General features: G+C 37.8%; 2 protein-coding genes across 12 annotated transcripts in view; both read right to left on the bottom strand.

Annotated features, from left to right (window-relative positions):
* Nucleotides 1-7,436, bottom strand: part of LOC306993805 (uncharacterized protein) — an 88,539-nt gene extending 81,103 nt beyond the window's left edge. For all 8 annotated transcript variants that reach the window (XM_079603906.1, XM_079603907.1, XM_079603900.1 and 5 more), the window contains exons 1-3: nucleotides 7,370-7,436; nucleotides 3,739-3,926; nucleotides 39-299 (exon numbers count right to left, since the gene is read on the bottom strand). The gene's annotated coding sequence lies outside the window, so the exon portion shown is untranslated. The remainder of the gene's footprint in view (nucleotides 1-38; nucleotides 300-3,738; nucleotides 3,927-7,369) is intronic.
* Nucleotides 6,899-22,932, bottom strand: dnajc24 (DnaJ (Hsp40) homolog, subfamily C, member 24). Of its 4 annotated transcripts, none has more exons than XM_079603899.1 (6): nucleotides 22,687-22,932; nucleotides 22,477-22,596; nucleotides 22,261-22,372; nucleotides 15,256-15,394; nucleotides 11,292-11,360; nucleotides 8,688-11,206 (listed from the first exon to the last, which is right to left on the bottom strand). In XM_079603899.1, the coding sequence occupies exons 3-6, from the start codon at nucleotides 22,366-22,368 to the stop codon at nucleotides 11,073-11,075; spliced, it is 450 nt and encodes a 149-aa protein (XP_079460025.1). In that variant the 5' UTR covers nucleotides 22,369-22,372; nucleotides 22,477-22,596; nucleotides 22,687-22,932; the 3' UTR covers nucleotides 8,688-11,072. The 4 variants fall into 4 exon arrangements, with proteins under 4 accessions (XP_079460022.1, XP_079460025.1, XP_079460023.1 ...); XM_079603897.1 differs by having other exon boundaries at nucleotides 22,489-22,596; XM_079603898.1 differs by having other exon boundaries at nucleotides 22,538-22,596.
* Nucleotides 22,933-24,931: the final 1,999 nt, after the last annotated feature.

The following is a 24,931-nucleotide window of genomic DNA, read 5'->3' as shown; positions in this document are numbered from 1 at the left end:
CCCACCCTCCATCAATCAAAATATTTACAATGGCCTACCATCTGTCCGCTGAACTGAAGCGGCCCGGGTGCTTCTGTTCCTCTTCCCATTAATGGAGGGCTTTTCCTGGAGAGTCGTGGGTTTGTATGACCCCCTGGCTGTGGTGAATGCTCGGGAAGGTCATTAAAACCAGCAACATCACCGAGCTGTAATGACAAGCAGAAGATGCACTTCCTCTTTTGTGGGATTCACTGACTGACTGGTGGCTTTTCGTTACATCAACTCTGCATGGCTCGGCAGATTTGCTCCAGAGGCCAGATCTGGATTGAAAGGTGAAGGAAAAGGTGAAGGATCATATTGTAAGGAAGAACTATTTAAATATGTGAAAATATGACAAAATAACACTGCAAGATATTACCAATGCACTAAAATGTTCTACCATGTTCTAAACATATACCAAGAATATGATTTTGAACACAAATTCACAAGTCTTGAACTATAAAGTCAACTCGAGATTGATGTTCTTAGGTGGCTGCATCTCGTAGTTATGACGTATCAAAGTACGTTCCAAAGTCCCATATTTGATCTGACTTCCACCCCCTCTGGGGCTCACGGCCGAGCCGGGGAGAGCGCGCCTTCTCTGGCTTGGCCGAGTGGGTCAGCCCCACCCCCCTCCCCCGGATGAATTTCACTTTTCCGCTTATATCTCGGGAATGCCTATTGAAACTCGGATCGATTATAGATCTCTCCACGGGTCACATGTCAAGTTCAAGTCATGTTGTGAATACGCTGTCTTTACATAACGCAACAAAATGATGAATTCACAACATCACATTACAATAGTGTATTCATTACAATGTTATTTCAGGAGTTTTTACATGTTGTTTTTGTTAAATGTCATATATTTAAATGTATAAAAATTGGTTTATTTTTTCTCTACTTTAATTAGATGCCATTTAAGTCAGTGGTTCTCAAACAGGGAGCCACACCAAAGGGACCGCAGGGTGACTTAAAAGTATTAATACATTATTATTAATATATATTAAAATAATAAAACTCTTAATTAAAATTTCGTTTTCACCAAAATGCATAAAATCAAAGATTGTATTAGAGAACATGGGGCCTTCGGGTAACTCAAGGTTCAGAACCACTGATTTAAGTCATAAATGAATAGAGGAAAACATGACAAACTAAAACAAAATATTGCTTGGTGTCACAAAAAGTTGCAGAGGAATGAAACTGCGATTCTATGATAATCTTTGTTCTGTTAATGTCTAGCCTGACAGACTGGAAATACAGCTAACGTACAAGTACATGTACTTCAGCATGAAATATGATCAGTTCCACAAGAACTTGTGTTTTTCCCCCTTCCAGACCAAGCCTTTCAAATAACAGAATCGGTTACAGTAAAATTATATTTTGATATGCTATGAACGTCTCTTTTCATTTATAGACCCAAAACCATTTCGATTCAGCCTAAAAACAAAAGGCACTGTCTGCCTCAACATCACTTTGCCCCCAGACTTGCTGATTGTTCAACTATCTGCCACTCAATGATAAAAGTGCCACCCAAAAGCATGGCTTCCTTGTTTCTCCCTCCATCCTGCCTTTGTCTCCAAAACGGTGTAATTTCAGAGATTGAAGTCCTCGCCGGTGCCTTCATTCCCCTGCTCTGACAACAATAGGACCCAAGTGCTTTCAGGAATGATGGATAAATTACTAGGTAGTAAAATATTATATCTAAGGTAGGTGATGGGTCCTTTTCTGCAGGGCTTGTCTCCATCAGTCTCATGGCACTGGAGGTAATTATAGTCTGTTGGATTGTCTCTCTCTCGGCATGGGAGAGAGCTCTGCTGTTTGTCATGAACTCATCTCGCCGAGCGATAGGACAGTAATGGTTCGAATTAACATCTGTTGCCTGGCTGGCATTGTGAAAGGCAGTGACAGCTTCACCACTGACCTTTTCTGATTATTGAAAAAAAAAAAAAAAACGGCGAACAATTAGCTCCCCTCTCAAGAGCCAATAGCTTAAATTGCAATGTATATTGTACGTTTGACTGAAAGACTGTCAATGGGCTCAGATGTGATTCATTGTGTCGTTTCATTGCAATCATTTGGTCATTTAAAGGCATTGGTTAAAACCTGTTATTTGGAGGTGGACTGGCGGTATGACAAACTCAGGGTGTTTTTCTGAGGTCAATGATGCGGTCCAGCCCATCAAAGCCTCATTAGATCATCGAAACGGACAAATATCAACAGTAGCAGGATTCAAAATGTTCAACTAAGCACAAAAAAAATTCATTAATTACATTTAAAGAATGTGTAGTACTAAAAGTGAATTGAATGCACCTTTAAATAATATTAATAATAGTAAATACAAGTATGAATGTGGTTAATTAAATGAATATTCCTGGTTCAGCACATGTTACTCAAACCAACAGAAATTGTGGTATAATGTTGATTAACACAAACACATTTCCCTTCCTTTGTTTAAAAAAAAAAGGTAAAATTTGGGTTACAGTTACAGCTTGCAATAGAATTGAATGGGGCCAATACGTAATGTTAAAATACTTGCGGTTTCAATAGAATAGCCACCAGACGTAAACAATATTCATGTAAACAATGATAAAATAATTTACTAACCTTTTCTGTGTAAAGTTATATCTAATTTTACAACTTAAACTCTGTAAACACTAAAACCGTAAAACTACAGTAAAAATGATTAGACAGCTTTAAATTATAATAATACAAAAGTTTTGACAGATTGCACTTTTAACTTGTAAAATTTTAATTTATCTTTTTAAGGTTTTGGTTTTATCTTACATCTTGCAAATTTCACATTTCTGCTTTCAAATTCTCAAAAAAAATTCCCCCCTTCACCTCCATTAGAAGTGTATAATCTATATTGCTGATGAATTGTACTGAACTCAGAGTATTCCTTTTAAGTCAGATATCTAATTTTGACAAGTTTGAACCAAAGTATGGGGTAAAAACATTTAAAACATTTAAATTTCACTTCTTGTTCCAAATCTCCTGCAAAGGAGGCAAAGTCTCCTTCACCTCAGAAACAACTTGACCCCGACGACCAAATAATGACAGAAAAGTTGAGTAACGAACACAGTACAGTGGGCAAATATCATCAGCCTCACCCATAAACTCAAAGCTGAGTAAGGCAAAGACGAGAGATTCCACCGCTCTTCAATTTGTCCTCCCAAGGATTGTCTTTTATTGATGGCTTTCTAGGTCAGCGACCCTCCGTGCTGTTCAAAGGATCTAAGAGGCACCCAGATGGGCCCTCTCAAGATGGAGCCTATTGTAGCATACTTTCTATAGTGTCTTACAAATGAAATGCGTAGGAGCCATTAGCCCAGAGTGGATTGTTTTAGGGGGTGTGTGTCCCTCTCATGGGGGGTAATGATGACAGTCTGGGCCACAGATCAGTCATCAAAACAATTGTTTCGGGCCTTTTCTTTTGATGAGAGGCTTTCGCTCTACTCTCTCTCATTGCTCTTAACTGCGAATAAACTTCTGATTGCCTTGACAATAAAGAGCAGAGAAGCTGCGAGTCATGAATGCTCCAATCTGTTGGTTTTACACCTCAAGAATCAGTCCATGAAAAGTTTGAATGGTTTATGTTATAGCTTTAAATAGAATGGATGTAATAAAAATCAGATGAATCAGGTTATTTACCAACTTTTCCCTCAACATGATGTTATTAAATCTTTGTCAGGTCATGACAACAGCAGGTGAGGTACTTACTGTTGTCTTAAGGGATTGGAAAGGCAGGTGTCAACTTTCCACCTTGCTCGGCCCAGCACTGTTCAAACTCCCAGACACCTTGTGTGAATTCAGTAGATAAGCATTGGCTGACACAGACATCACCTTATTGAATTAGGCTGTTTGTGCAGGCAGCCACCAGAGCATTCGGCTTCAGCTCTGGTTCTCACCTGTTGACAGATGGGACAGACATGCCAGTTACCTCAGAGGAAATTAGACCGGGAATCCAATTTGAATACCAGCTGTTTTTTAAGCAATTGGAGAGCCCCAGTAGTTGTTCAACAGGGTCATCTAACAGGCCTTAAAACTGAGGTAAAGAACTAACAACGGGCTAAAGAAGAAATGCTTTTGTTTCAACTAACATTTCATACGAATAAAGAATTTCTTTAGATCTAGGGCTGAGAAAAAATAATGATTGTCCAATTATCATTACTTCGCTACAGTGTTCATCATTACTTTCAGGTATTTTTATAAGATACATTAAAAAATAAAATATATACATTTGGTCCTGTTGTTAAATCTCAAAACAAGTTTTTCCAAAATTAAATAAAAAGTAATAAATCGGTATCAATACTCATTCTTACAACTATTCAAACCAAACTTCAAACAGTAGTTCCTGAAAAATACTGACATATTTTAAAGAGATGTGTATGTAAGGTTTCGCAAAAAATTACTTTTTTTTTTGTAAGCGCTTTCAACTTACATGTAGTAATATAAAATGACAGAAAAACAAAGCAGCCATTATCACCACCATCAATGAAAAACAAAAAAATCCAAATTAGAGCATGCAACCATGGATAACAAGCTAAATTTTGCTAAACCCCCGTCATCAAATCCATTGTGATCGTGTTGTTTGATTATCATATTTAATTTGTAAGTTGGGCCGGTGGGAGAGCGGATCTCTCTAATCCCCTTTCTCTCCTCTGTGCTCTGCTAATTTGAGTCTGTAATGTTGTATGCTTGTGTGGCAGTGATTGCTATCAGTGACACAAACCTCCTGGGAAGTCTGATCTGACTGGTGGTGCCTCATAGACTGATCTACAGGACTATCTTGCTATATTTGCATAAGCGGCAGGCAGCTTTGATACTGGACAGGCAGGTGTCATGCATTCTGTGATCGTAAGCTACAATCATGTCTGGGGGTGCTGTTATTAACACTGATAACGGATATGTTTTCATTAAGCAGCCTAAAGAATAGGTCCCTCTATGGAGACTCTGTTTTGAGGGACAAAACGTGAATGCAAACACATGCAATCCAGTAATATATATATATATATATATATATATATATATATATATATATATATATATATATATATATATATATATATATATATATATATATATATATATATATATACTCTGCCACTGGGGTTGGATTGAAATGGCAGAATTCAACAGCATGATAGATTTAGTCCAAGTTTGGAAAAAAGCATATAGTTAACCAATGACTAGGGATGTACCGATTTTAAACCCTGACTAGTGCAGACAAATAATTATCATATTATGACAAATAATCGATAAATGGCCAACATCTATACTATTTTGTCTTATATTAAAAATAAAATAAACTATAAAAATCAATGCTTTAAATGCTATATGTCAATTTAGGCCTAACAACATTCCAAAATAATGTAACAATGTACAGTATGGAAAAATGGATATTAATTTTGAGATTTGCATTGGCAAGTTATTAAATTATTAGTATTTTTAAAGATTAACTTGAATATGAATATTATGCCACCAGTATATCATGCACCTTTACCAATGACTAATATGAAATGAACTCTGTAAGGACGCTGGTTGCTGTTCTATATTTAGCCTAACTGAACTGCCTTGAACTGATGTTGATGTTTATGTTATTACAAAATACATCACAAATCCACAAAGGTCCAAAAGACTAGTTAACATCATTCAACTTCCCTTTTGTCCAGCAATTTGACACAATGGACATGGCCTCATTCGCAAAGCTGTGCGGTCTGTACTTGCTATACGGTTTGGAAGGTATTGTTTAATACTAGCGGGTATGTTTTTCTGTTTGGGACCCCCTGGTTTGAAGCATTTCCAGTTTCCCCAAGTTCCCCACAGTGCCTGACAGCCCAGCACAGCGGACAAGGACTCATGGAGTCATTTAGGAGAGCAGCGGGTTAGTGTTGTGGCCTTGTGCTTATTGATCCCATCCAGTTGACAGACACATCCATTTCCCACAGCACACAGTGGGACAGGAACAACAGCTTGACACCCCTAGATCATCAGCTCATGAGGAGAGGTATCTTTTTATGTGAGGGATTTTCTTGGAATGTTGCTTTGAAGATGCGGGAATGGGGAGCCATGAATGGTGAGATTCTTGAGAGAAAAGCAGCTCCTGGGATGGAGGGGTCTGTCAGCAGGGGCTGTCACTTTTGAACTATGGCATCCGAGGTATTCATGGACAAAAGGAAACTTCTACCAGCTTTGACCACTTCTGACTTTTCTTCGAGAAGGAATCTAGGGTGAGAATTTGGGAATATTTAGGAAGAACCATTGTGCATTTGACAGACAAACTAGTCGTAGAATCAGAACATCTCACTTTCTTTGATTGCTTACTGAAAAACACAGCAAGTGATGTCAAACATCTGCTATCAGAAGAAACGAATCAATGTAGAAATGTCCCAGTAAACTTGGCCATCATTGGAGGTCATTGTGGTAATCGCACAAAGGACAGCTGATCTAACCTCTCACATTTAAATCTTAGACAGCGATAGATCCAGTCACTATGACTGCAAATGGCCAACTCATTTACAATCTGAATCCCATTTGATTCCCAGCGGCTCTCCCAGGCATCTCTCTCCACAAGCTGTACCACCCGTCACTGAGCCGGAGACAGAGAGCCAGCTTGCCACATATGGATCGTCCCTTGATATCATTCAGTCAGCGTGTAATCTTATTATGCAAAGTCTTAATCCGCACCTATGTCCCAATGCCCAAGGGTGGCAATATTGTGATATCAAGGTTCTGGTAGGTCATGTTGCGTGATCCCTACTCTATTCTTTGGAGAAGATGGGGGACTTAAAAGCCATCCCTAGAGGCCAAAGAAATTGAGAGAAAGAGAGATCTGGGGCGGGTCCAGATGTATGGTTTTGTCTTGATTTTTTTCCCTTTTGGATGACAAGATTGACATGAGGTCTCCAGCAAGGATTAGACTTGATTTGGAGCAGTGGGATTTTTTCCAGCAGACACATTATTGGACAAGGGAATAAGGGGCCACCAGCATGGCGAAATTGGATCAGGATTGGCAATCGCTGTGAGTCAGCAATGGAAACATCAACTGCTAAAACAGCAGCTGCCCTGCAGATCTCTCCTCCTTTCAGGTGAAACCACCTTCAGTCACTCGGAAAGGGAGCGGATGGAAAGCGAACTGGGGGTGGGAGAAGCAAAGAGATACGAAGGCTAGTGGTGGTGGGGGTAATTTTGATGTTGGTGAGACTTAACACTGGCGTAATGGGATTAAGAGAAACACCTTTGTGCCCGGGAAAAAAGCCACCTGGTGCTGTAAAGAGAAGAGCTGCAGCGAGAGAGAGACAGACAGACACACAGACTGAGGGAGAGAGGGAAAAGACTAATCCGTTCCCACCTCTGGGATGTCATTCATAAAGCCGAGTGATTTCCGCTCTGCTTGCTTCAAGCTAATTCCATCACCAGGAGCGACAGGCGATGGGAATAAAGGGCCAAGCTCTTTATCCCAGCCACGGCCTAAAACATGCAGGCATTCCCGTTCCACTTGGAATCAATACCACATGATGGGTTTCTTAGACCCGGAAGTTGTAGAATGATGTCCACTTCCTAAAAGAGAAGGACAGGGAATAAAACAGACAGCTCAGGTGTGTTGGACACTTCGAAATGACACATCTACAGCTACACTGTCTGCAATTACCACCCACTCCATCTCACTCCAAATTAGAGGGTTTCCCTCAATAGAGCTATAAGGCCAATAACCAATTAAGAGATTGGCAAACAATGAAGTTGCATCTCCAAGCAAGCTGTGCGTGGCCAAGCGGGTCCTTGTTGCATTTCAAATCAACTTGCTGTCGTTGATTAGCAAGTCCGCCTCCTTTGAGACATTACTGCCGTGCCTTTTTAGTCTATCAGGCTAAAGACAGAAAGCATCTATCTGCCAACATATATGACATGCTAACATTAAAAAACAGGCAAATGAAGGTTTGTGACAAGCAGGTTGACATAATTATCGGCAAGGGAGGACGGTGTGTGTTTTGGTGTAGTGGTTGGGGGCAGGTTGGCTTGATTAACAAGGAGTAGTTATTTTTAAAACCAGGTTCTGACATGTTCGGGCATGCAACAGTGGGGTGGGGGCACCTGAGGGCCCGGTGGCTTTATGGGTGCACCAGTGCTGTCACTTGTTTAGTCTATGAGCACATTGGGGACGCTCTGGCATTGTGACTCCCCTTGGCAACTGCTTTCACAACAAATATGTAAATAGCCTTTAAAAGAAAACAGTCATGATTCAAACGCACCTATTCACATTTAAAGCAGATAGTATAGCTCAGGTCTACACATTACAGAAAAAAAAAAAAAGAAGAGAAAAAAAAAATCCTGTTAATGCAGAATAAAACTTACCTATAAGGATTCATAGGTGTTTTGAGAGGTTATATTTTGGCTTAATATAACTGTATCCCTCTCTGTTGGTCTCTCTCTCTCATTCTCACAGACACACACACACACAGGTCTAGCATTGCATGAGGGCTGTTAGCATTATTGCCAATTGAATGGATAGGATGATGGGATGGGCAGTAAACCTCTGGCTCTCTGAAAGACTCTCAGTCATAAACAAACCAGACAACCACAACACAAGCATGGAGCCATCAGCTTCCTGCAAACATCTTTAGTAGAGTCATCCATCAAGAATAGAGCCAAAACAATACAACCTTAAAGGTGAAGTGTGTAATTTTAAATGCAAATATAATCTCATATTCAATATCGTACCTTCAGTATGAACACAAAATTCTGTAAATGCAGATCTACACAAATACAAATTTGGTCAAACTTTGGATTAGAGTCCAATTTTCACTATTAACTATGACATTTGCCTCAATAAATTCCTAATAACTGCTTATTAATAGTTAGTAAAGTAGCTATTGGGAAGTAGAATATGGTCAAGCAGAATAAGGCTTTAATATGTGCTTTTTTAAGTAGTAATATCCAGCCAATATCCTAGTAATATGCATGCTAATAAGCAACTAGTTAATAGTACGAATTGGACGATTTAAACTGTTACCACAAATGTATTATTAACATATTTATAAAACTGAATTCTGAAAATGTATAAAGGATAATGGCTTGAGATTTTATAATATTTTATGCAAGAAAAAAAAAACAATGTTCTCCGCCATCTTCCTCCTCAAGGGTTCCCACCTGCTGGCCACTCTGACAATTTTGAGATGAGGCAAATACTGGTATGCAATCTTGTCCAAAACACACAAGCTATTTTAAAGGTTTGAGCTGAGAGGAGTTAAAAGAGGGAGGGAGGTTTCCTCTTTTGTCCAACCGCCTGCATTAAATGAGAAACCATGAGAGCAAAAAAGGCGCTGAAAGTTCATTCAAAGAAAAAGGGTCCTATCTTCCAGCTACTTGGAGTGCAGGCTTTGCATTAAAGGAAACTCTTTTCAAAGCTACCTGCGAACAAGAACCCGGGATCAGTGAAAGTCTTGCTTAGTTAGACAAAGGTTTTGGGTTACCGTTCACACAGATGTCAACAGGGAAAATAACGTGACAATAGTCACCAAACAACGGAGAGACAAGGTTCGAATTAAATAGTTAGGATGTCATTTCCCTCAGAAATACATGCCAGTACCTATAACAAAAAAAAAGACTCCTGGTGAGGTGTCTGCAAATAACTTTCAATAACATTTTCAATATTTTCCCAAACATTTACAAGAAAAAGTAATTGCAATATCCAATTAAATATAAATTTGTATTTTTTTAAATAAAACTACATAGCTTTCTAATTTTCTAACCTTAAAACGGACTTTCTGATCTATTTTTATGAACGCTGAAATAATTCAGTTGGCCAACATACAAAAATTGCCAACATACAAAAATGTAATGACTCGAACATTAAAATAACACATCTTTACCATGCAAATTGTTATGAATGATAATGATTATTTCTCCATTTATAGTCACCGACATAAAGGGACATTCATTCAAAGAAACACAGCTGCCCAACTGCCTGGCCAGACCCACAAGTGCACGCAAGGTTAAAAGTTATATCCCCTCAAAAATAGAATGATGATGTCCATCATTGCACTATAATGTGTTGTTGATCCTGTCTGCACATATAGGGGGAACTGAGGACTTAATTAGAGATTTGACAAGCCCACTCTCCAAAAGTGATGAGATTATCCGTAATTGATGTCACAGTCGATTAAAGTTCGGTCCATTGCCGGTCCACTGGCAGGTCTAGCCTCGGTTCAGGCCTCAGGACATTGATGAAAAGCGTGGTTTTGCCCCGATCAAGCTGTTTCTACTATGGGACGACAGATTTTAGCAAACAGCCTAATGACTGTTTGAAGTTTAATAAAGCCATGACCCTATTCCAATGCCACAACCTTGCGGATCCCCCCAAAATTGAGTGGACCGGAGAACAATAAGGCTCGAAAGAAAAATTAAAAGCTCATCATTAACTGGAGGGCCTTTTTCGGCCAGTGATGTGTGGAGGCAGTTTGTGACTTCATTGTTGGAGGAGGAAAAAGTGCATTTATTTACATGCAAACAAAGTTAACAAGAGCTAAGAGGTTATTGAGCCGCCCGCCCGGTCCTCGCAAACACAGGGGAGTGAAAGGAGGGGGGAACAAACAGCATTTCAGTAAACGTCTGGTCTGTAAAAGAGCACGTCTAGCTCAGAGGAAACAACCAAGGGCTTTCTGTGACAGTGAGAGTCTAGTGTGACCCAATTCTGGAAACTGTTATTTGGTGATGCACTTTATAAAAGGTACATGTGAATGAAATGAAATATGCTGCTCCGTTCCACAAGAAAAAAAGGATAACGGGAAGGTTTTTATGTGGAGACCGTTAAAAAATAGCTGTAAGAAAGAAATGTCTTTTGATTTCTGTATACTGTCAAATTTTAATCCACCTGATGAAAAATTCAGACAGTTCCTGAAAAAACAAATCATTTGTCATACTGTAAGTGCCAGGCTCAGTTATGAATGGGGCTGACTTCCTGTTAAAATCCACTACGTGTCCATAGAATAAGTCCCTTTTTGGAAAAGAGTTAAATAACAGTCCAATGAGAAACTAGCCTGAAGTATCCAAAAGTGTCATGTAACCTTCTTAACTTCAATGCTGAGCGAACAGGAATAGCAGCACACAACCGTTTCCATTTCTTGTGTGTCATCCTTTTCTAAGATGAATTCTCCTCCACAGCGGCAGCCATACGTATAACACTCAGTGTCTGAAACAGAAGAGATGCTTTATAATTATAACCCATATTTATAACATATTATTATAAGTTGCTTGAAAACAGGGTAAAGACTAACCACAATCCCAATTCATGTCGTCTAGTGTTATATGGGCGTCCATTGGCCAGCTCTGTTTCAGTTCATGTGCTGCAGAGAAATGTAATAGGAAGAGAAAGTCAAATTGATGATCAATCCAGCATAAAGCAAAAAATTTGACAATATGTTCTCTTTCTATCACGAACAAAGCAGTATTTCATCAAAAACCAGTTAACAAGTCCTTTTAGCATTGCATTTTACAATAACACTGTGGAAGGCAAAGGCAATACATTATGACTAATACCTCACTGATAACAAGAAACATATATATATGATTACGCGTTTCATTGCCACATTGGTTTTTTGTCACACAAAAAAAAAAAGCAAGCCACATCCTGAACCTTTGAGCTTTCGCAGGAAAAAGAAGTGTCTGGAAGAGTCAAAAAGTTTCCAGAGCAATCCTTGCTGCTCGTTGAAATATTTAAGCAATAATCACGGAGGATTGCTGGGCTGCTGTTCCACTTATAAGAGATTTAGAAAAAGAGAAGCTGCAAAGTCATCTGAGGTCATTTAGAGTGTCCTAGCAAAGCCTTCATGTCTCCTACTGCTGCTATGAATAAACACAAATGAGTTGTCTTAAAATATTCATTGAATATTAAAGCAGGGAATACTGGGCATTTCACAAGGTTCTGCTTTAAAGGCTGCTAATAAGTGAATTTGAAACTAAAATCATGTGTGAGAAAATGCAATATGACAATTAATTGTCAAGAGGCAGAGAATGAAATTAGATCTCTTTGCTTCCTAATGAATAAAGGGAATCAGGAACACGACACTTCCAAGTAACGGTTCTTGTCCCTTTCTGGCGTACTGTCTGAGATCTTGGCAATTAACAGGTTTGAATGCAGCGTTTTATCATGCTTTCTTTTTTAATTTGTTTAAAGGAATGTCCTAAGTAGGTACCATTTCAGTTCTGGCGACTAACTTTTATTTGATTTGATTTGATTTGAAAATCAGATCAAATAAAAGTCGACTAACTTGTATCATTAATTTCTTATACAGTAGGTGCAAAAAAAGAAAAAAGAACTTGAGACAATGAAATGAGCTCCATCTTTGAAATTAGTAGTCCGATGCGTCTCCATTCACCTCAAGAATATGAATAACATTCGGATATAATATTTAGCAAAAAGCTAAACTGATGGGAAGATTTTAGTTATGCAACATAAAAATGTGATTAATTACCTCATACTATACAGAGTACCCCAGAACAACCTCCAGTTACGAATGTACAGCTACAGATGATGCATTTCTGCTCAGTCATTAAGTCAGAGATGCGTAAACTGATGAAAGGTATAAAGACTTATTCCTATGACAGTAACCACAAGTAAAATGCCATCTCTCCTTATACATCACAAATAAGTCCCTGTTCATGAATATTTAAAACTGAATGCATTGCTGAGTAGAGTGCATGAATATTTATAAATACTATATATTTTAGTATTTTTTTTAAACTGCAAAAGATAAACCCAAACAGATGTGGCCTTTTAAATAGATGCCACAGTATTTGACATCAAACCTTGTCTGGTCAATATTGACACACATTTCAGTGTCCAGTTAATGACTGCAGGGCAGGCTACTTAAGTTGGTTAGGGATTAGTGTATTCTTTGAGCTGGCCAGAATCAATCTCAAACTTAATTAAAACAGACCATATAGACTTAAATTGAGAGTTCAATTAGACAAAAAAAATTAACTGTACAGTTTACTGTGTACATCTTTTTTTGCACCAATACCGACAAACAATTATTTTCATGATGACCAATAAACAGTCACTTAAAATTCTACACAATTTGTATAAAAATGAAATAAAATAAATGATTTTAAATGCTACATGTTAAATTTAGCCTAATTATAATTTACAGTACAACATATCATATTCAATTGAACTTTTTATAAAGATTACATTTAACAGTGTTATTAGTGTTATAAAATATTAACTTTAAGTGCGCATTAGAAAATGGCAAAGAAAATTTGTATGTAAAAATAGAGGAAATGAGCACACACAATTAAATATCACCAATGTATGCAAAAAAAAATGTGGTAATATCAGCGAGTCATTGAATCATTCATTCAAACCGATTGAAAAAAATACTTGCAAATTAAGTCAAAACAAAGCGTGTCTGATGTCTGAAATAAAGTCACTGCATTTAAATGAGGAGGTCAACTCCATCACTACTGCACATGTGCAGCCTAAACGAGGCCTGGCTTTTCTGTGGACGCTCTCTAAATGTCAATTCTGTGGCTGTGGCGATCTACGTTAGCAAGTAGCTGTGCAAAGTGTCCCCCCCTAAAGGCGATGCCACAGCTCCCCAGTTAATGGCGCACAGGACCCTGGATGTACACTTATTGAAGGTCCTAATGGAGGGCTAGGGGGAGCTTGTTCCTTAGGCGAGAGAGGAGAGAAGCAGACTATCACTTCATGTAAGAACTGGCCATGTGTGACAGACCTGACCTACATTCTCTCTCGCACTCTCTCTTTATTTCCCTCCTCCTCTAGTACCCACAATTCTAGCTACGCTCTTCTGTAAGGAAGCATCTGTCCAGACCAAAGACAACAGCTCGGTTCTCATTCCTTCCTTTGGTATTTTAAATATTTTAGACAATTTTCAGTTTGCCAAAGGGCTAGTGACAAAGCTGCTTTATGCTCTTAATAAATTATCAACAATGAACAGAAATGAATGATGAATTTTTATTTTTCAGGGTAAACGTGAGCTGTACTCACCAGTGCTAGACTGTTATGGATGGTTGATATGGCATTGCTATGTGACAATTTATCAAGCCAAAAGTGCTCGTTCCATGTCTAAAACGGTAAAAAAAAAAAAAAAAAAGACACTGTTTGAAATCGCTGGTGTTTCTGACGTCACAAACTACATTGTAACCAAGCACGTCAACGTGCCGGCGGGCTTTAGCATATCATTAACAGTGAACTAGCAAGGGAGTCTCGAGAGATGCCAGGTTATGTTTTTTGTTGATTTGAAAAAATGGGTAAATTTAGCAATATAACAAGTGTATATCATGTATATTATGATGTTATGATGAACTATATGACTTTCTCCAGACGACATTATGAGTTGTTCAAAGCGTTTCAGATGATTGTTAGAAGGCAGCTGTCTTACTCTGAGACGCGAACGGGAACATGGTTTGTGTAACATTAGCAACACATTATTAGCTGTTTGATAACAGTCAAGCAAAAGGCTAATCATATTAATTATCGTTACCATTGTGCATCGTTTACCTCAGTAAGTTGGCCGAGTGAATCTGAGAGCTGGTGTGAGTGGAGGCGGGACTAATTAGCATATTCACGGTTCCGCGTATACTAAATGAAGCAAAGGTATACGTTTGTATTACATTCAAGCAATTTTAAGGCATGACGGGGTTTTTTACAGGAAAAAAACATTTAAATATGTCATTTTGGTGATCAAAGATGAGTTTTAAGGGATACAATTATTGACTACAGGGGGACATTATTATCAACAAAATTGAGAGCAAAAAAGGTACATTGTCCATACTGTAGCAATGTATGAAGCACCGCTCACACAGAATTCACTTCCAAATCAAGCAGCCACTTGACCAACTTGCGAAACACAAGTGAAATCTGTTTCGTCATTCACGAAACTCCCAATCACGCAGATTCCAAAATTTGATACAATGAAGTCCATTGCATCTAAACATAATTCTTCCAAAAACTGTGTAGTTTCACTACTGAATGAAAATTCCAGAGTATTCTGGGTGGTTGCTAGGGCATTGCTAGGTAATTAATTAGAAAACAACACCCGTGTATCTATGATATTTTGGTCACAAAAATCATAAGTGTGGTCATCTAGCATTTACGAATTTCAATACAGCATAGCCCATCTAAACACAATTCCTCCAAATACACTTTAGTAAAGTTTCAGTACTTAGAAGGATTAGACTGAAAGTGCATAAGAGGATAGACAGGAGGGAACGTACCCCGTAGCTGGAGGTTGTACTCCTTCCTGCTCTCCTCATTACTCAAGATCTTCCAAGCCTGGTCGACGTCAATGAATCTCTGCAGGTGCTGCTCCGCCTCCCCTTCTGATACGTCCTGCCTCTGCTTGTCCGGGTGAAACTGCCAATCAAAATGCAGAGTGATGAGACTGACAGAAATGATAACCAATGACAGTCATGCCTGATTGAAACTATTAGGACAAAAACTTTTTTTTAATGCAATTAAGTCAGATTACAGAAACAGAATACAAACAGAAACGGTCGGTATTTGGTGATATAAAAGGTAGAATAATAAAAATGTGAACATGGTGACAAGTCTTGACACAAAGTTAATGGGCAATTTGCTAAAGGACTTGCTGTTCTTTTGGACAGTTTACCAGAGAAGGCAGACCATGGGCACTAATACAGACAATGGTGCAAAATATATATATATATCAGTTAGGACAGATATGTCTTTCCAATGACAAGACTGGACAGAGTGGACAGTTAGAAGGGCAAAGGCCGCTTCCTTCCTCCAGCCAAAACCACTAATGCGATCCCCACTTTGTGTCCTTAAATATGACAGATCTTACCGTAACATCACAGCTTCGCCAAAATAAAATAAAAATTTACCCAGAAGTCTAATCCAGCCTCCCTAAAGGAAGCTTTAGGGATTTATTTTGACAGTCCCTTCCGGCCTAGATGGATCCTTACAGTATAGAGTCATTCTCCTTGAGCGATCTACAGATCGTGGGCTGTGACTATCGATTAGTGGGGGTTGAGGGTCAGTTGAGCCGTGGGGCACTTCATTCGCCCACTGGAGAAGAGCAAGGTTGAAAGGGGCAAACGGAAAACAACTTAGATCCTTTCGAGCAGGCATTCAACCAAACTCTGATTATGCTCTGGCACAGGCGAGCACAGCATTGCATGTGTGTGTGTTTGTGTTTTTGTATGGTCGCTATAGTTCAGAAGCCGCATCGCCGCCAAAGTCGGGTAATGATGCATGGGGTGACACTGGGCTACAATAACCGACAATCTGGGGCAAGCCAATTACTGTCCACAGCGATTATATTTTTAATTTTAAGCAACAGGAAGACTGAATTCAACTAATCATTTCAAGCAATTACGTTTAAAACTAATTAAAATTTAAGGGTGCCTGTTCTCTGTTGTTTCCCGTTCATCCACCCTCCCTCCTCGCCCCTTTCTCTGTTTGTGTTTTTGTTGTTGTTTTCACTTTGTTAATGGGCGGTCAGAATGCGATGAGAAGAGGAACAGAAAAGCAACTGCAGCAACAAGCCAAAAATTAACTTCCTGATTGAGAGAATCATTAACCATTTCTTGGCATTTTTACAGTGCGGGTAGAGGAAGACAGCACTCTGCCGCCTCGCAGCCCACTCTCAAATACGAAAAAGAGGGGCCAATGAACTTTAACTGAAAGATCCTTAAATATACTGACGTAAATCATTCATTGCGGCCATCCAATTGATGGAAGGCTTTTGGGAGTGCATTCTCTCCAGCACTGGCGCTTTCACATGCCGTCATTACATTCTAAAGAGAATTTCAAGTTGCTAAAATGCAAGGAAAGCATCCTTCTTCACTCAAATCTCAGTTTAATTAAAAGTACCAGAGTAAAAAAGACATTAAGATTAGGAACGGCACAGGATACCAGCTAAGAGGATTAAATCGATTTGTGTTTAGGATGCTTCAGATCAGAGGATCAGAGAATGACCAAAGCTAAATAGCTAAAGTGAAATCTTGAGCCGTAAGCGAAACTTTAAATCAGCGTAGCCATCTAGAATAACACTGGAAATTCAGTATAATATAATGCACCAGGTGTTAACCGAATATCTATAAAATATAAAACAAAGCCTACTACGTAGTGTAATGATTGAAAATGGAATTTTAATTAATATTCACAACATGGAAAGTTACACGTTGGTGGAAAAAAAATCGGTCTGAAAAAAAATACATAATGACACCCATTTGTAAAGCATTTTGGGGTGTATTTTAATACGCATAATGCATCCGCAAAAACATTGACAAACTGCACTAGCCATATGTTTAAATATTAGATTTGCTCTTTTTATTTCTGTGGTGTGGCAATCTGAACCATCACCTTTCCCAAAGTAATATATCCAACATATATTCTCAGCCAGCACAGAAAAGGAAAAACAGCTCCGGTCCTGAACCCTGAGAATGGCTGAGCAAGCTTGGCAGCACAATTTCTCAGTTACCTCCAGCAGGACGCCAGATTCTGCTAGAGAATTAGACTCTCTCCCCAGTGGCGGAATCGGAGATAGGGTTTTGCTTCCCTCTACTCTTTGTAGGTGAGCTCGAGGAGTCAGGACCACAGGTGTGAAGTGCAGCTTAGCCCTGGCAAGCACATACCGCTGCTCCACAAACATCTCCCTGGGTAGTCTTTTGTCAAATAGATAGTTCCTGTGAACTGAGTTTCAGGTCTGTCGTAACAGAGCATTTGATTGAGCGCCTGATGGAGAGATGAAGATACACTGGGCTGAATTTGAAAATGCAAGATTTAAAAAAAGTAAAAATGTATGAATATATTTTTAATTGGTCAAAGCTTAGGCATCTAAAAAAATATATATATATTTATATATTAAAAAATATTACCCTTGTATTAAGAATTAGCATTTTTTTTCCGCATATACACATATATATAATATTATTTAATTATTGATTTGATTTAGATTACATACAAACACTACTATTCAAAAGCATGGGGTCAGTATGATTTTTTTGGGATGTTTTTTGAAAGATCACGATCCTTCAGAAATCCTTTTAATATGTTGAGTTGGTACTCAAGAAACTTTTCTTATTATAAATGTTAAACAGTTGTGCTGCTTAATATTTTTGTGGAAACCATGATAATTTGTTTATTTTCATGATTCTCTGATTAATAGAAAGTTAAAAAGAACATTTATTTGAACTAACAATGTAACATTATAAATGTCATTACTGTCACATTTGATCGATTTAATGCATCCTTCCTGGACAAAAAATATATATATATATATTATTTTTTTTTCTGATCCCAAACTTTTGAACTGTAGAAATGTTAAAAACACAAAATTAAATCTCAAAGTTGTTCCATGCTGTACATAATTCTTTCAGAATCTGGGCCCATCTTTTAAAAATCAAAATCAGATTGTCACATGACTCAAATATATAACTTATGAAAACCTTAGGGAAAACCAATAAGATTTAACATTTGAATGTGAACGCTTACTATACTGTTTTCCAAAGTCTTCTTAAGATGCATTCGGACTCAATGTTACAAACACGAATGTGGTTATACCACCCATTTACTATAGTGTTACTCTACAATTTCCAGTCTGTATAGCTCAGGTACTTGTCATAAATGTATAACACAACGAGAGGCTGGAGCTCTGTTAGAGCAGCCCGTCCTCCTGCCTCTCTGGAGTTACACGCTTTAATTGCTGTCTCTTTGCACGCATTGTAAAATATTCATTTACTGGGGCTAATGGAGCTTGGAGAGCAGGAACACAATATAAAGGGCCGGGCAATTTGGAGCACTCGCCAGCTCTAACAATACATCATCATCTCTCAGAGGCTGCGAAGGGAGCACTGCCACATCCTCCGCTGGGCTCTGGTGTTCTGCCTGCAGCCGCTTTCTGCTTCAATGGAGAGAGGAGAGAGACCGAAGCACAAAGCCTACCACCATCACACTACTGCCACCTACTGTCAAGCTGAACTCAGAATGAAGGAATGAGGCAGGACACTGTGACTGCAAACAGTAATCCCAAGTAATACAGCAGTATAGATTGCTTTAAGCCTGAGGTTACAATGGCAATGCTGAATTCTGAATCAGCAAGCGGACTCCTGCCCAACTGTCTGGCTATAATATGAAGAAACCAATACGTGATGGCATTTCCATCACAAGATGCTGATTCGTTTGACTTTGACAGGCTAAAAAAACCTGAAATATTATCAATTTCATTACCAATCACTCTCCTGCTGTATATTGCGTAAGGCATTGGAATGGAGTCTTCAAACTGCTTCTACAAATTGCACGGCACACATCCTGATTTATCGACTGGTGTTATGAGATTGCTGTAATTAAAATGGGTTTGGGATTAAACAAATCAGCTTAAGTATAACTTGACTGGGATAAATCAACCTGCAATGTGTATTAATGAGAAATACTGATGCCATTGATTAATTGTGCATATATTTTCAAAGCTCGTATTTAGCGAGAACAATTTGCCCTAGGAGAAAACTTTGATGGGAGAATCAAGCATAATCTTTATCTCGGTATGAATTTTATCAGTAGACATGTACTGCATAACATGCAGCACTTATTGTGTATTAAATAACATTTATGGCAGTGGTTCTCAGTCTCTTTGACTCCAAGGCCCGCTGTTTTCCAATACAATATTCAAAACTTAAAGGGATACTTCAGCATTTAGCATTAAGCTTTGTATCAGTAGAAAACCTGTAGTATTTTCGAATTACCATGTTTCCGTCCCTCATGTCCCCCTGAGACGAGCGATTTATAATAATAATATATTTTATTTGTAATGCACTTTACATTTGGAGCAAATCTCAAAGTGCTACAGTTAATATCATAAATGCATGGTAAAAACATCAATATAAAATACAAATAGACATAGTAGATTTATGTATTTTTAGTCTGGAAAAAAATCTTTCGTTGACACAAAAATCGTCCTTTTGCGTCATCGGAGCATTTTTTTGGCCAGAGGCTAGAGACTACAGCCAGTTGTAGTAGTTAGTTCCGCATGTTTTCAACCAGCCCCTAAAAAGGATGGGATCTCACTCACAGAATGTACAAATAGTGTCAGCCATCTTTTTTTGGAAGCTAAGCTGAAAGAAAGCTGAGTAGGGGTTACCATGCATCCTTTTTCCCGGACATGTCCGGCCGTCGAGATCGTCCAAAATGTCCGGGATTCGGCTTTTGCTTTCTATAATAGCCATTTATTGTTTACATGCACACCTTTTGTTCCAATCTAACTGAATTCATTCCGATTGGTGAATCTGAATGTAGTGTTTACATGAACGCTAAACAAGTGATCGGTTGATGTGCGTTTTAGCATTGCTAAGAAAATTCCCGCTCCTTCTTGAGAGATACGAGACCGGTGCGTCTCACAGGTGTCGCTCATCAGTAATCACGCCACCGGCCTTGCGTCGTTCTCCCCCGGCCCTCAGCCTTGTCCTGCTCGCCACAGTAAACATAATGAACGGTGACTGTAGAACGCAAAAGCCGAATCCCGGACATTTTGGGCCAATTCCGGACAATCCCGGGCAGACTTGTCACGGAGACTCACGATAAAACTCTGTCTTTTAAGTTTCGAGTCAACTAGTAGCCTAGCCTAGTTGTTTAACTGCGCTCTTACCAGTAGGCGTGGCTTGGGAGTGGCCTCGTAGGGCAGCGAAGCAAGTGCATTCTGGAAGTTGTTGTCTTTCATCCACATGAGCCAAAAATAAATTTTTCTGTCTTTTCTCAGTTTAGAAGGCTCCAAATAAAACTACATAAATTACCCATTTTAAATACACATTCATCTTTCCAGAGGTGAAGTATCCCTTTAAGACTATCAGTGATAAAAATAAATAACTGTAATGAATAGTGTGTGTGTGTGTGTGTGTGTGTGTGTGTGTGTGTGTGTGTGTGTGTGTGTGTGTGTGTGTGTGTGTGTGTGTGTGTGTGTGTGTGTGTGTGTATTACATACGGTAACACTTTAGTTTAGGGTCCAATTCTCACTATTATTGGCTGCTTAGTTTATAAAGCACATATTAATGCCTTATTCTGCAGGATCATATTCTACATCCCTTAATTCTACCCAATATCTAAACCTAAAAACTACCTTACTAACTATCCTGACCATAAAGCCCAGGTGAAAGAAAAATAAATAAATAGCTAAGTATACTTGCAGCCAGACTAATTATCAGTATAATTCAAGTGTGTTCATGATTAGTTAAATTGAAGTGTGCTATTTTGAAACAACTCATTTTGTACTAAGTATATTTTAGTTGTAATTAATTGTAGTAAAGCATAACTTTAAGTGTATTTGTGTACTAAATTGGACCAACTTCTAGTATACTTTAAGTATATGCCTGTGTAGGGACTAATGCTTGATTAGTGAAATTAAAGTGTACATTATTTGTGTTACAAGTACATTACAAATGCATTACGAGTGTCTTCGAAACATTCAAGTAATATACCATAAGTTTATTTATATATATTTTTTAAAAATATATTTTTGGCATGTTTGCCTTTTATTAAAATAGGACAGTAGCTAGACTGGAAGTGAGGTGGAAGAGTCAGGAGGGAAGGGAAGGGATCAGGAAAGGTCCACAAGGTCTTCAATAACAAATGTACATTATTAGACAAATACAACTTAGCTATACATTGTACACTATACTGTATTTTTAAAGTATACTTTCAATGCATTGTTACAAAGATAATTTCCAGCACACAGTTAAAATATACCTAAAATGTATTTTTAATAAAGTGCAAATAAATACACTTTAAAAAAATAAACTAAATTTTAAATTCAAGTATATTTTTTAGAAAATACAATTAATTTAAAGTGTGTTAAAAGTTGTATTGTGAAAATAGGTAAAAGCATGATGCTAATATACTTTTAATATAATTTAAAATAGTACAATTTTACTATGTTAGTATATTTCCAATGCACTATTGAAAAGTGGAATATATTTGAAATACAATAACGTATACTTTTTTCACTAGGGTGTAGATTTGGTCCTTATATTATATTGATATTATTGTTATAAATTATTATTTCATTTGATATACACCACTCAGTGACAAGACAGTATTGGAATGAAGTGAGAAAAAAACAATTGGAGGCGGGAACAGTTTTAAACAGAGTACAATTTGAAGGACCATGGCTTGATTCAGCACTTTCTGATTATTTTAATGCAACTTAACCTTAAATACTTCCCCGTTTGAGAACCACTGATGTATGGGAACATTTGCTGAGTACCTACCATGAGGATGAGCTTCTGATACTTCTGTTTCAGCTCTTGTATGTCATCTGTTGGACAGGCACCCAGTATTGAGTACCAGTCTTTATGTAGACCAAAGGAATCTGCCATAATTCTGCAGAATACAAACAAAAATACAGAGGAAAGCATGAATTGTTTGTTCCAAACAAATGGTAAGTGCAGGAGTATTAGTTGAAATGTAATTTATAACATGCATACATTCATATTGACCTTATTACTCTTTAAAAGTAATGATTAATGAATAGTAAACAAACACAACTGTTAAGACAGTCTGTTTTCGGCAGTCAGTTGGCAGGATGTACAGCACGTCACATTTAACTAGTGAAAAAGCATACAAAGCGATAAAAGGTAAGATAAACATAAATATTGTAGGATGATATCGTATAAGAGAACTGTCTCGCTTCCTACCCTAATAAGAAGGCGTTTTCTCCGCTTTTATGCAGCTGTCATCAGCGTTAGCCTTTCCAGTCCATGCTGCTTCCTCCAGTGTGAGGGTTTGCCTCGCTCTTTAACGCACTGACAGAAACACGTATGATTCGATAAAATCATATTTTATAATCTGAAAGAGTTTTGAACTAGCCAAATTGCGTAACATCACAAATAATACGCACTTATGTTTGTAGTTGAACAATTGAATGTCTATTTTTGAGCATTTCACTGCTCTCGAGGATGGCGGAACTCCTCAAGCTAACGTTTCTACACGGATGCTTTAGAGATAAACACGAGAGCGGGCGCGCTGCTGCCCTGCTGCATCTATGGAAACAATGATGGAAACGAAACAATGATGGAAGACGAGCTGGCATGATGGAACCAAACAGTTTCAACTTGCAACAGCTGCTTATGTTCAGAATTTATATAAATTAGACCCTTTTCACTTTTTAGTCTGAAAAAAAATTATTGAATAACAAAAATTGATTCCAGAATAGTTCCTAATCACATTTATATTGGGATTATACGTATCAGAGAGATTCATTGATTGGTATGTTGGATTGTTTGGGGTGGAAACAGATGACTGGAAATACAGACAGAAATATTGAAATTCAGAAAATATTTGTGGTAACTTTTGATAAAGTGCTATCATAAATTCCAATGATTCTTTATTTACCTGCTAAATCCTAAAGCACATCTTTTAAATCTATTGTTCAAATACAGAACTGAGCTAAAAAAAATAAAAAGGAAAGGAAACATATTATAATGGGATGTCATAAATATTGATATTTTGCTTTGACAAAATTACAAAAAACACTTCCATATGGTAGCATATGTGTGATTGTGACAAGGGTTGTTAGAAAAGTTGGTGGATGTTTGTTAATTGTGTTGGGAATTATCTAAAAGATCGTCTTGTGTGTCATGGTCTACAGAGGGCAGAAAAAGAAAGAAGAAGAAAAAAATCACACTGTGCACACCTCAGCCACTGTCTCCAGCTGCTAATTAACAAAGTCTTTAATGAGCACTGAGAAAGATGCCACATGTAACAGAGAAAACAGATTGTTTGTCGAGGCATGTTTACTCAATTTCGGTTTATTATGAAGCAATTAATAATTTCATGATGAAATACATATATTTTCTTGTTTGACATTTCAGATGTATAAGGCACAATAACAGATGTTTGTTTTCTTGTTTTACTGATGCATGTAATTCGTTTGTGTAATTCTACTTCTAGGGCTGGAAAAGTTGTGCTGTTGTAGTGTCTTAAAAGTTGTAGAGAAAATACTACACTTTATTACAGAATGCTTGTCATTAGGTTGCACAAATTTTTGCTTCCCTTTATATAAATATAAAGGCTATTTTTACATATTCAATATATGGAGGATGTCACTTAGAAAAGAAACTTAACAGAATTATAAATATATTTTATATGTTAAACACTGTTGCTAATACTTCTTGACTGCTGTTGTTATTTACAGACTCTGTAGGTGTTAACGAGAAAAGAGTTTGACTGGCGTACATCTAACAACACTCAAATATTACTTTAATTACTGGAACTGAAAAGCAAACAAAGCGAACAGAACAAACTTTATCATGACATTGTGCAACAGTTCTAACGTATAATTATTTGTGCTAATTACTGATTTAGAAGTTGGGAAGAATTAAACAAAGTAATTAGCAAATGGCATTCTGATTAGTTTCAGCCTTGTTCTTGTGTATTGCGTGTGACGCATAAATCCATGAAGCACTCAGTGATCAAACAAGCAAACGCATCTCTTTGAGTTCCTAAGGTCATTCATGAATTAAACCTGATTATCTTTGGTTTAATAAGGAAGTTCTACATGAACTTCTGTAGAAAAAAAACACATAATCCTATAAGCAGTGTTGGGGGGTAACGCATTAGAATTAATGTGAGCTACGTAATCAGATTACATTTTTTCTTTTTCAAGTTACTTTTTTTTCCCATATTGGGCAGCTCTGTTCCCATGTTGGGAAAATTGTGAGTTGCTGCAGAGGTTGCTGTGTTAACATGATGGTCATTGTTGTTCTAGACTAATTGTGAGCATTAAGTCATCTCACTCGCACAAAAACAGATTCAGTTTTCCTCAAAATTAATAAAAACTGAAATGCAAACCTGCAATAATTAAATATGTTAAATAACACATATGTGAGAAGATGAGGCCTGCAGTTGAATCATCCATCCATGCATTGTCCAAACTGCTGG

The sequence above is a fragment of the Phoxinus phoxinus genome (genome assembly GCF_949152265.1).
Source record: "Phoxinus phoxinus genome assembly, chromosome: 25".
Taxonomy (NCBI): domain Eukaryota; kingdom Metazoa; phylum Chordata; class Actinopteri; order Cypriniformes; family Leuciscidae; genus Phoxinus; species Phoxinus phoxinus.
This window is presented reverse-complemented; position numbering and strand designations above follow the sequence as displayed.

Excerpts from the sequence above, each read along its gene's own strand:
- dnajc24 (XM_079603899.1), bottom strand. The coding sequence starts at position 22,368 with ATGGCAGATTCCTTTGGTCTACATAAAGACTGGTACTCAATACTGGGT. Across the intron at positions 15,395-22,260 it reads ATCAGAAGCTCATCCTCATG|TTTCACCCGGACAAGCAGAG; the intron begins GTAGGTACTCAG and ends TTTGATTGGCAG. Across the intron at positions 11,361-15,255 it reads GTACAACCTCCAGCTACGGG|CACATGAACTGAAACAGAGC; the intron begins GTACGTTCCCTC and ends ATTTCTCTGCAG.